At 42.8% G+C, this 12764-nt stretch overlaps 1 protein-coding gene across 1 annotated transcript; it reads right to left on the bottom strand.

The window, feature by feature from the left end:
* Nucleotides 1-6622: 6622 nt before the first annotated feature.
* On the bottom strand, nucleotides 6623-7534 carry LOC128045680 (C-reactive protein-like). The gene is made up of 2 exons (XM_052638127.1): nucleotides 7471-7534; nucleotides 6623-7233 (listed from the first exon to the last, which is right to left on the bottom strand). Exons 1-2 carry the CDS (start codon nucleotides 7532-7534, stop codon nucleotides 6623-6625), a joined length of 675 nt encoding a protein of 224 aa, XP_052494087.1.
* Between the last annotated feature and the right edge of the window lie 5230 nt (nucleotides 7535-12764).

The following is a 12764-nucleotide window of genomic DNA, read 5'->3' as shown; positions in this document are numbered from 1 at the left end:
GCAACTTTAAGGCTGTAGCACATCAGGCTCTTCTGTCCTCCACTGTCTCCCAGAGTTTGCTCAAACTCATGTCCATCGAGTCAGTGATGCCACCTAGCCATCTCATCCTTTGCTGCCTTTTTCCTTTGGCCTTCAATATTTCCCAGCATTAGGGTCTTTTCAAATAAGTCAGCTCTTCACATCAGGTAGGAAAAATACTGGAGTTTCAGCTTCAGCATCAGTCCTTCCAATGAATATTCAGGGTTGAATTCCTTTAGGATTGGTTGGTTTGATCCCCTTGCTGTCCAAGGGACTCTCAAGAGCCTTCTCCAACACCACAGTTCAAAAGCATAAATTCTCCAGCGGTCAGTCTCCTTTATGGTCCAATTCTCACATCCATACATGACTAGAGGAGAAGTCATGGTTTTGACTATATGGACCTTTCTTGGCAGAATGATGTCTGTGCTTTAATCTGTCTAATGTAATGTTGATGTTAAAGTTTAATAGGAATTTCATGTACAAGGCATTCTTGCAAACATATAATAATAAAATGAAAAGTTGGGAGATTCCCAGTGTCCCCAGAATGATAGTTTACATGCTGTATGTATGGCATCCTGGAATGGCTTCTCCATGAGAAAACGTGTATCCATCCCCATACCCCCTCTCCTCCTCTAGGGGTGTGAGTACAGCATATAAATTTTTACTGCATATGGCAGTAGAAAGCAGTGGTTTGAGGCACGGGTCTGTGGAGTCAGACTGCCTAAGTTCAATTCCAACTCTGGGCAAGTTAATTAACCTTTCTGGACCTCAGTTTCCTCATCTGTAAAATGTGGACTATAAAATGATACTTGCCTCATAGGGTTGTCATTAAGCAAATAAATATGCCTAAAGAAACAGTGGAAACAGTGTCAGACTTTATTTTGGGGGGCTCCAAAATCACTGCAGATGGTGATTGCAGCCAGGAAATTAAAAGACGCTTACTCCTTGGAAGGAAAGTTATGACCAACCTAGATAGTATATTCAAAAGCAGAGACATTACTTTGCCAACAAAGGTTTGTCTAGTCAAGGCTATGGTTTTTCCAGTGGCCATGTATGGATGTGAGAGTTGGACTGTGAAGAAAGCTGAGTGCCAAAGAATTGATGCTTTTGAACTGTGGTGTTGGAGAAGACTCTTGAGAGTCCCTTGGATTGCAAGGAGATCCAACCAGTCCATTCTAAAGGGATCAGTCCTGGGTGTTCCGTGGAAGGAATGATGCTAAAGCTGAAACTCCAATACTTTGGCCACCTCATGTGAAGAGTTGACTCACTGGAAAAGACTCTGATGCTGGGAGGGATTTGGGAGCAGGAGGAGAAGGGGACGACCGAGGATGAGATGGCTGGATGGCATCACCGACTCGATGGACATGCGTTTGAGTGAACTCCAGGAGGTGGTAATGGACAGGGAGGCCTGGTGTGCTGCAATTCATGGGGTCACAAAGAGCTGGACACGACTGAGTGACTGAACTGAACTGAAAGGCCTTAGAACAGTGAATGGAATATGATATGAGCTCGGTATGTGTAAGGTATTTTTAAGACCGTCTGTGATCTGTCCTGTTTGACTAAGCAATTACCATCCTAGGAGTGGTGATGGAAACTTAGATTCCTTATCTATGTGTATAAAAAGACATGGGTTGGATGTACTAAACTGAATGAGTCCTTAGATTCTGCACCAGAGACAGACAAAGGGAATAGATAACCTGAGTCAATGTGTGCTAGATCCTTCTTTAAAGACCACCAAACTGCCTTCAAGATTATTGGGAGCCACATATATCTCAGATAAGACTTCTGAGCTGCCAGGAAGACACTAAAGTGTTGGTTCTAAAAACATTTGGCAAAAGAGCTTGTGAATGGCAGATTCCTGGGCTCTAACTCCAGAGTCGAATCTGGTAGGTCTGGGGTCAATGAGTCTACAGTAAACACCTTAGGTGACAATGACGCCTGTAATTAGCAGACCAGTTTAAGAATCACTGGACCAAGCAATCTAGGAAATTTGATATATGAATCTACATTTTCTGAAGAAGAAAGGTAGCAAGCCCATTCAACCCACTTTCTGTTACAGGGGAAATGAAAAGATAAATAGATAATATGGAGGCAGAGAATAACAAGGGAGGCATCCAGGCAAGATCTGCCAACCCACCTGAGACTAGAGGTTGGCTGTCTTCAGACAAAATTATTTAGAAATCAACACAGCACTTTCCTTCTTTCCCTGGGAGTCTAAGGATCAGAAATTGATACTTTCAAAAACCTGATTTGGGTGACTTTTTTTCTTTTTTGGCTGTGGGGCTCACAGGATCTTAGTTCCCTGACCATGGATTGAACCCAGGCCAACTGCCAGGGGATTCCTGGGTATTTCTGTTGGTGATGTTGCTGTTCTAATGATCTGGAGTCGCTTGCTTCTTTTTTTTTCCTGTCAATCTTTACTTCCCTGGAGATCAAACTAAGTGACAGTGAGAAACGTAAGGGAAAAAAATCACTGACTTAGCCTCCTACCTACTTTCTCAACTGGGACTCCAAATCTATTTCCATCGGCCCAGTCCCATTTCTGAAGCAGTCTGCAGCCCCTCCTCCAAGCTCTGGATGGACCACAAGAAAGGGTCCTCATCCATTCATCTGGCTGGAGGCCACTCAAGGTCACTGCGACCAGTGATCCAGTATTTCTCCCTGACAGAGGGAGACTTTATAGACCTGATCTGTGCATCACCATGTTGCGTCTTGTGCTAAGATGTTCACACTTGAGTCACTTCAAGCCAAGACTTGAACTAGCTCATATTCTTACCAGCATGGCTATTTTCAGTCAGCAAAGGAAAGTGTCCTGCTGGGTAGCAGCCTCCAGCATCTGCCTTTGGCTTTACATTTGCAATCTCTGACATAGGCAATTGGTCTACCCCCAGTGTTTGGCCTATAACTGAACTACAATATCTCTTCATACTACTAAGCTTCATTTCATTGATAGAAGTGTATAAATCTATCCTCCTACCCCCTTTGAAGGAAATAAATGTTTATCAATTACTACTCATGTAGTAATCACTTCCCCACTGTCTCAGACAGTAAAGAATCCGCCTGCAATGCAGGATACCCAGGTCTCATCCCTGGGTCTGGAACATCCTCAGGAGAAGGGGATGGCTACGCACTCCGGTATTCTTGTCTGGAAAATTCCATGGACAGGGGAGCCTGGCAGGCTACAGTCCATGGGGTTGCAAAGAGTCAGACATGACTGATCAGCTAACACTTTCACTTCTTTTTTTTTTAAGCATGTGCCCTCCATATAGTTTTCATCATTTTTTCTCAAGGAAACCCTATATAGTAATTTTATTGTAGGTTTTATATCTCATTTGGCCCTCTGTCTTCTTAACTTGAGCCTTAACACCAGATTTCACTTCTGAACAAACTGGATGCATGATCCCTGCTATTAAGGAAAACCTGTAAATGACATGGCTACATTAACATCAGCCTTACTGAATAATTGATCTTATCCTCCATTTGCTGTGACAAAGGATTGCTCAGAACTAACCTACCAAATCCTCTCTGGTAGATGTCATATAACATTTAATTGGATTATGTCGAACAACTCTATATAGTCCAATAATTCCCCAGTTACCTTGGGATATCTTCTCTAACAAGATTACAGTGAAGAATCTTTAGGTAAGCTAAGTTGTTTAAACATTCCAGAAATGCTTTATTGAGATTTTTGAATGTTCACTGAATGCAAATACCAGCTTTAAAAATTTCCCTGACTAAAATGATCAGGACCAGAGGGTGTCCATATAACTATGTGTGGCAAGGTACCAGTAATTGAATTCTGAGAAAAATATTAGCTCAGCCCACATCCCTGGGGAGTTGGGATAGCCTTCTATAATTAAGACATAACTCCTGAATGGATTCTTTAACTAGGGGGAAAATAAAATCAACCCTTCCTTCTTCTTAACTGAATGTCAGGGTATATGGATCTGCCCTAATTAGACAACAAAAAATATTTGCACTCACATGTTTACCCAGGAAAATGTATCCTTAACTTCTCTTTTTTTTTCCACATTTTTAAAATTTGTTTATTTGTCTATGTTGTGCAGCATGTGGGATCTTAGTTCCCCAACCAGGGATCAAAGCTGAGACCCCTACATTGGAAGTGCAGAGTCTTAACCACTGGACCGCCAGGCAAGTCCTTATCCTTAACTTCTATGCTTTCAAATGGTTACCAAAAGTCAATTAGGGGAATCAATGTTCATAAATCAACACTCATAAATTTATCATTCTAATATTCTGAGTTTAATTTTTGGTTAAGATTCAGACCTTTCAACTGCAATCAACCCAGACTAATTCCACCAAATTGTATTTCAATGGTATATAATCAACCTTTGTTTGCGGACATCATACAAAGTTCAGTTCAGTCGCTCAGTCGTGTCCAACTCTTTGTGCCCCATGGACTCAGCAGGCCAGGCTTTTCTGTCCATCACCAACTTCCAGAGCTTGCTCAAACTCATGTCGATTGAGTTGGTGATGCCATCCAGCCATCTCATCCTCTGTCATCCCCTTCTCTTCAATAATAATAATAGCAGATAACTATTTTGAGAGTTTACTATGTGCCAGGCACTACCCTAAAGTGCTCTATATGCATGATCTCACTTGATCCTTTCAACAGCTCTTTGAGCTAATTACTATTATTTCTCCTCACTTTATAGACAAGAAAACCAAGACAAAAAGTCACATAGTAAGTTGTAAAGCCAGGATTTAAACCTAGGCAGGCTGATTCCAGAAACTTTATGCTTAACTAATCTACTGTATGCCTTCCCCAAAGTAACTATTTGATACACAGTCACAGGGCAAGTTCAAACTTCAGTGTGACTTCTGTGGGGTAATTTCAACAGCTCACTTAGTACTAAAAAGCCAAGGTGAAGGACACCTTTGGAAGAAACCAGCAGCCATCACCCTTGGGGGGTCTTTCTCTACAAGGGATTTAAGCAGCTTGGAAAGTGCATTCCAGCCATTGAAACTGACAGCAGATTCTTGGACGTCAATGAGCTTTAGTTTTTGTTCCTCATATTGGAGTAATAACACAGTGAGTTTTTTTAACTGAAGTATAGTTGCAGTACTATATTATATGCTACAGGTGTACAATATAATGACTTACAATGTTTAAAGGTTATACTCCATTTATAGCTACTATAAAATATCAGCTATATTCCTCACGTTGTACAATATATTCTTGTAGCTTATTTTATACGAAATAGTTTATACCTCTTACTCTCTAGAGTGAGAGTTTTACACCCCCACAACTGGCCTCACACAAATTACCAGCTATCACAAAAGAGGGGTTGTGCTCAACAGAAAAAAATCCCTATGGGAGGTTGGAGAGCTATTAGCTATGTCACTGCAAGACAGGTAATGGCTCATCTGAACTCACAGGGACTTGGTTTCAGAAGATTGTTAGAAAAGTTAGTCACCACTTGAAATACAACCATCAGATGACAGCTCAGGTTCACTAATATAAACAGGGGCTTTACTGGTTCAGGAACATGAGAGGTTCAGGTGTAGATCTGGTTCCAGGCAAATCAGATCCAGAAATTCAAACAGTCCAGTCAAGGCTCCACTGCTCTGTCAATCCCTCAGCTCTGCTGACCACAGCTTGGCCTCTTTCCTCACAGTCTTTCTCCATGTGGTAAACAAGATGGCTGCTGACAGTCTCAGGCTAACACCCTCTCAGATGGGAATTCCAGCAGAAAGATGTCTCACTCCCAGAGTTCATAAATCAGTCCTGGGAAAGACTATAATTTGTCCAGCTAGGAGCATGTAACCATCCCCCCATCCTAAATCTCCAAGCAAGTTTTGGCTACTCTGATAGTTCAGTGTGAGTCACACCCACTCTGTGGCCTGGCTATGTTGGGGAAACAGGTGGGGATGCACCGTCCCATGTGGTTCAGATGGTGTTTGAGAAGAGTTTCCCAAAAGAACCACAAAATGAAGAAATCGCTGTGAGCAAACAAAAACATGGCTATGTAAACGCTTGGCAATAACAATTAAAGTAACTAACTAGATGCCTCCACTTTGCCTATGAAAAAATGTAGGTTTTCTGTATTGGGCCTTTCTGATTGCCCTTCCAGGGTACTTTGCATCACTAGGTTTCCCATTTCAGAAGACCTGGGCCAGTGTCAGAACTCTGACACTGAAGAGCCCTGTGAAGATGAGGAAGACTGTCCTACTTTCTGGGGGGTTCTTAGTAGGAAATTAGATACGAGACCAGCACTCCCTACTCAGCCCAAAGATTCACCTCTTGACTTAAAAAAAAAAAAATCACTTCTCCTTGCTGGGTCCTAATCTTCTTACCTAAGTGAGGGTAAGGGATTATCTCTAAAATAATCTAAGATAATCAATTTAAAAAAAAAAAATAGGAAATCCCAAAGCATCTGCAATCCTGACCTCGTGGGCAAAGCTTTTCAATCTCCCAAGCCAGATACTTAAAAATTCCATCTGGTGTTAAGGAAGGTAGAGTAGGGAAGCAAAAGCCTGTGTTCACAGAGCAGGCCTGCAGAGATGTGTACAGGGGTGGGGAGGTCCAGAGCCATAGGGTGGAATTGCCAGGAAGCACTTCCAGGACCACAGCCCAACCTCACTACCACAGCTGAGGCTTAACGAACACCTCACCCTTTGCTTCATAGTTCAGCGCCTTCCAGTTAAGGACATTAGGACTGAGGTTCCCACCAACATAGACAGTGTTAATCTCTTCCGGCGACAGCACAAAGTCCCACATGTTCACATCTCCAATGTCTCCCACCAAACACTGGTTTCTATCAAAGCCCCCAGCGAACGCATCCTGCTCCTGCCCCAGGATGATGCTGGCGTCTTTCCCCAGAGAGGCTCCCTTCTCCAGACTCTTCCTCACCCGGGGTTTCCCATTCACCCAGAGCTCTGCAATTCCGGAGGTGGACTCCCAGCTGGCACAGATGTGTGTTGGAGCTTGAGTATTTTCGAAACTCTGGAATGATATCTCCTTCCCATGTACTCCAAAAGTATAGCCTCTACCCTTAGACCAAAATATGAGGATCTCGTTAGGTTGCTGCCTGGTGGCATAAGAGAAAATGCTGTAGCTGCGGGTTCGGGCCAGCTCTGTGTAGAAATAGAGACACACAGTGAAGGCTTTGAGTGGGGTCTCTAACTGTGTTCTCAGAGATACGTAGGAATTCTCCGTCTCTTTGGGAAACACGAAGGCCTTCTTATGCAAGTCTGTGAGACAGAAAGCAGAGGAGAGATGAGAAGTTTCTCAGATCACAAAGATATATTCCTGCATAAATAGAGTTTGGGATTGAGAAATAGACTGATTTTTCCTCAGTGTCATACACACACACAGACATACACACACTCACCCATGCTGGATGTCCCTCTGACTTCACCTTGTATAATCTTAGGCCCCACTCCCATCACTCAAACCAAATCCTTGGCACATCCTGGAGTAGCCCCTACCTGTCTGGCCCAAAACCCTAGAGAAGCCGATCAAGGCCAGGAAGCACCACAACAGCCTCTCCATGGTCAGTCTATGCCGCCAATGCTTCTAGCATCTGGATTCACCCTTCTGGAGAAGATGTCTTTGGCTGAAAGCTCAGCAACCAGAAGTCCTAGATTCTTTGCCTCTAGACCTGCTCCATCCTGCATGGATTTATATCCAAGGCAGTGGGGGAGTCTGTGCCACCACGTAAATGATTTTCCAATACTAGCTTTCTCAGCAAGTGTCAGGGCTCTGGAAATAAGGGAAGCAAAATAATTCTGGAACAGAGAAATCAATGTTGGTTATTTATTACAAGCTCCTGTGACTATGAGATCACCAATTCTTTGTGACAGGAAAAATGAAGAAGCTCTCTGAGAGTTCCACTTGGGTATTTATCTTGAGAAAATAATTTAAAAAATCTTAATAGAAGCAAGGCCATCTGAGAACATATCATAGTGCATCTCTAGCACCCACTTCAGCCCAAGTCTTGGTGTTTCATGGAGGATAGCTTCTGGAGATGAGTATCATTGCCAACCCTTTTCAGATGCCTCCGGTTCACAAATTGGGAAATACCAAAAACAAACATGTCATCCACAGAGCCAAGGACAATTTTTTCTTAGTCAGCTGAGCTTCGTTGCAAGGAAATCTCTGGCTCAGTGAAACATGTGCCTGATCACAAACGTACCATATGTCAGAGTTTCTTCATGTCAAGGTTCAGGGAGGAATCAAGATGATGCGCCCAATCCTTCAGTTGTGTCCGACTCTTTGCTACTCTATAGACTGCATCCCACAGTCCTATGGATGCATGAAGGTGAAGGAGAAGTCGCTCAGTCATGTCCAACTCTTTGCGACCCCATGGACTGTAGCCTACCAGGCTCTTCCATCCATGGGATTTTCCAGGCAAGGGCACTGGAGTGGATTGCCATTTCTTTCTCCAGAGGATCTTCCTGACCCAGGGATCCGACCCAGGTCTCCCGCATGGTAGGCAGACACTTAACCATCTGAGCCACTAGGGAAGTCCATAGAAAATCTCTATGGACTCCTCTGTCCATGGGATTTTCCAGGCAAGAATACTGGAGTGGGTTGCTATTTCCTTCTTCAAGGGATCTTCCTGACCCAGGGATCAATCCCACATCCCTTGTATCTCCTTGCATTGGCTGGGAAGCCAGTCTTACTATGGATCTTTATTTAATCCAGCCTTCAAATGGCTATTTAGCTCCTCCTCTCTCTTCAAACCCCCAGAATCTCATCCATTCTTATGTGCAGCAATCACAGCTCTTTACTGAGAAATTAGAAGAAAGCCACTGTATCTCTTGTAGCAGAGGCTTCTGGCAGCTGCACGATACCCATTCTCCACTTCTCATCCAGTAAGAACAGGTTGGTTGAGCACACGGTCACCTACTCAAATACTAAACTTCCCAGCCTCCTCTGCAGTTAGGAGTGAGAATATGATTACATTCTGGCCAATGAGATATGAACAGAAGGAATAAGGACATTTTCCAGGTTGCCCCCTTTAAAGACTTCTCTTGTGCTCTTCCTTTCCACTCCCCCTCTGCCTTCTGTCTAGTATTCAGACATAATAATAGGAGTTAGAGTATCACTTCTCGACCACCATGGGTGAGATGCACATTTGAGGTTGCAGATAGATGGAGCCTGGATAATTGACTATGGAATCACTGCATCAGCTCTAGACTAACTACCCCAACATTTCCTTGAAGGAGACATACTGTCTTTTGTTAAATCAAAACTATTAATGTGGTCTTCCTGCTATAAAATCCAAACTGATATCTTTACACATCCTCCCATCTCCAAATCTACCAGCCTTTCTGAATCTTTACTTACATATACTGCCTCCCTCTTATGACAAAGGATGAACTGTCTGTCTATATCTAAGGGCAACCTTTATACTTCTGCAAAGAATCCCAGACCCTCTTAATCACTCAGAGTTTTGCTTCCATCAGTATCCTATCTTTTGCATCATTAATTTCTTCATCTTTACTCAATCATTCCCAAAACCAGACAAACATGCTGTAATATATTTAATCTTTTACAGAAAGGAAAAAAGAAGGGAGGAAGGATCCCGCATGTCAGGCATCCCAAGATTCCACACCTCTTCAGCTACTGTTCATCATTTCTGCTCTCATTTACTGGAAAACTCCTGGAAAGGGTTTTGTGTACTGACAATCTCTGTTTCCCCATCTCCTGTTTTCTCCTCAATCCATGCAAACAAGACTTTGGCCTCCACCACTTCAGCAAAATGAACGTAAGCAAAAATCTCTTCCTTGTCAAATTTAATCATTGATTTCTGGCTTGACTGCTCATCAACAACTGACAACAACAGCTATGTGCCAGAATGCTTGAATACTGACACATAGATTTTTTTTTAAAGTGAAATGGTTTTAAAGTTCTCTGCCTAATAGAAGTGGTCCTCCCTTTCCCCTCTCCGTCCTTGATTCCCAAGTGGAACTAAGAGATGGCAGAGCCTTCAAGGACATTGCTTGAGTCTCTCAATCTAGTCTTACTAGTTTCACCTCAGGTCCTCTGAAGTGACGTCTATTAGCCAATATACCCTCTTTTTACTTATTTTAGTTGGTTGTGTAATATTTACATTTCAATGAGTTTTCACAAATAGAAATCTCCCTGACAATTGTGTCCAAACTGATTACTACTTGCCCTAAAATGAAATATCCATTTAGCATCCTTGCCCCAGGAATCCCCCTCCCACCCCAGAGAAGTATAGGTTTTTTATGGAAGGGGCAGCATATAAGCTGAGACACAGGTAGGGAAGCAAGGGTTTTAAGACTAAGAAAATAATACTAGCAATGGTCACCACAAACTTCATTTTCTATTGCTTCATTCACAAACTCCAAAAAAATTTCTTGAACCTCTCTGTGCATGATAGTCCATTTTAGTGAATCAATATCTTTTCAGTCCTCAAATTTTATTGGTTTGCAAGACAAAATTCTGAGATATCCTTACTCTGTACCAATTATACCAATTCACTCTCTTATTTACTCTCTATAGTGGGTCATTAGTGTATCTTCTCTGCCTGATATTTCCCACTTACTAATCACTATTAGTATTGCTGTTGTGTTTGCCAGCAAAATAATTACAGTTGTATTTGTGGAGTATTATTGTCCCTCTCTGTTCCCACCATTCATAAAAACTTGCTAATGAAACAATGTATAGAAAATATGGGCCTGAGGTCTTTCAAAATAAGTGAGAGGCTTTCAAGTTTCCTTGAACAAGAAAATAATAGACCTGTGTTTGAAATTTTCACTGGTGGCAGGATGGAGGATGTATTGGAGTGAGAGAGATGGTAAACAGGGAGAACCCCTTAGTGGGTCTTAGTTCATTAGTACAACAAGACACATGTTAGGAGATTTACCAGGAATCAGGCACTAAGCTAGCTAACTAGAAAGTTTTTAAAATCATTCTGGACCCAATCCCAGTGTGCAAAGCAGGGTGGGTGGGTGTGGGTGTGTGTGTGTGTGTGTGTGTGTGTGTGTGTGTGTGTGTGTGTGTCTTCACAACACCAAATAATGCTTCAGTATCAGTTGCATGCCCTACAATTCAATTTTAATACTATCTCCCCAGAGATAGTATCAGATTCCACAGGTTAAGGATTCATTCTTACAAGACTGCCCCCTCTCCCCAACCATCCCTTCAAATGCCAATCTGAAGCCCAGGTTGTGCTATAGACCTACTGGCTATAGAGCAGAGATTCCAACAACCTCCTCCACCCTGGGTTCGATTAATCTGCCAAAGTGGTTCACAAAAACATTTTACTTACTAGGTTACCCCTTAGTTATGAAAGGATATAACTCAGGAACAGCTAGATGGAGGAGATGCATAGGTCAAGGTCTGGGGAAAAGTGATGAGCTTCTATGCCATCTCTGAACACACCACTCTCTTCACATCTCCACATGTTCACCATCTTGGAAACTCTGAACACCTTTTGGGTATTTATGTGGGCTTCTTTCACAGGAGGCAATGGCACCCCACTCCAGTACTTTTGCCTGGAAAATCTCATGAACGGAGGAGCCTGGTGGGCTGCAGTCCATGGGGTCGCTAGGAGTCGTACTCCACTGGGCAACTTCACTTTCACTTTTCAGTTTCATGCATTGGAGAAGGAAATGGCAACCCACTCCAGTGTTCTTGCCTGGAGAATCCCAGGGATGGGGGAGCCTGGTGGGAGGCCATCTATGGGGTCGCACAGAGTCGGACATGACTAAAGCGACTTAGCAGCAGCAGCAGCAGCAGCAGCAGCATTACATCATTTGCCATTCATGATTGAGCTCAACCTTCAGCTCCTCTTTCCTCCCTGGAGGTATGGGGGTGAGACTGAAAGTTCCAACCCTCTAACCACATGGTTATGTGGTCCACTGGAGAAGGGAATGGCAAACCACTTCAGTATTCTTGCCTTGAGAACCCCATGAACAGTATGAAAAGGCAAAGTGATAGAATACTGAAAGACATACTCCCCAGTAGGTGCCCAATATGTTACTGGAGATCAGTGGAGAAATAACTCCAGAAAGAATGAAGGGATGGAGCCAAAGCAAAAACAATACCCAGCTGTGGATGTGACTGGTGATAGAAGCAAGGTCCGATGCTGTAAAGAGCAATATTGCATAGGAACCTGGAATGTCAGGTCCATGAATCAAGGCAAATTGGAAGTGGTCAAACAAGAGATGGCAAGAGTGAATGTCGACATTCTAGGAATCATTGAACTAAAATGGACTGGAATGGCTGAATTTAACTCAGATGATCATTATATCTACTACTGCAGGCAGGAATACCTCAGAAGAATTCATTTGAATCAGTTCTGATGAGATGGACGAAACTGGAGCCGATTATACAGAGTGAAGTAAGCCAGAAAGAAAAACACCAATACAGTATACTAACACATATATATGGAATTTAGAAAGATGGCAATGACGACCCTGTATGCAAGACAGGAAAAAAGACGCAGCTGTCTATAACAGACTTTTGGACTCAGAGGGAGAGGGAGAGGGTGGGATGATCTGGGAGAATGGCATTCTATCATGTATACTATCATGTAAGAATTGAATCGCTAGTCTATGTCTGACGCAGGATACAGCATGCTTGGGGCTGGTGCATGGGGATGACCCACAGAGATGTTATGGGGAGGGAGGTGGGAGGGGGGTTCATGTTTGGGAACACATGTAAGAATTAAAGATTTTAAAATTAGAAAAATAAAATAAAAAAAAAAAAAAAAAGAAAAAAAAAAAATAAAATAAAACCAATCCTT

The sequence above is a fragment of the Budorcas taxicolor genome, chromosome 3 (assembly GCF_023091745.1).
Source record: "Budorcas taxicolor isolate Tak-1 chromosome 3, Takin1.1, whole genome shotgun sequence".
NCBI classification, from domain to species: Eukaryota; Metazoa; Chordata; class Mammalia; order Artiodactyla; family Bovidae; genus Budorcas; species Budorcas taxicolor.
The sequence above is the reverse complement of the archived record's forward strand: the minus strand, read 5'-3'. Positions and strand labels throughout refer to the sequence as shown.

What these genes read in the sequence shown, in the direction of transcription:
- LOC128045680 (XM_052638127.1), bottom strand. Translation starts at nt 7,534, where the DNA reads ATGGAGAGGCTGTTGTGGTGCTTCCTGGCCTTGATCGGCTTCTCTAGG. An exon ending in TAGGGTTTTGGGCCAGACAG is followed by an intron (nt 7,234 to 7,470) that starts GTAGGGGCTACT and finishes TCTGTCTCACAG; the next exon opens with ACTTGCATAAGAAGGCCTTC.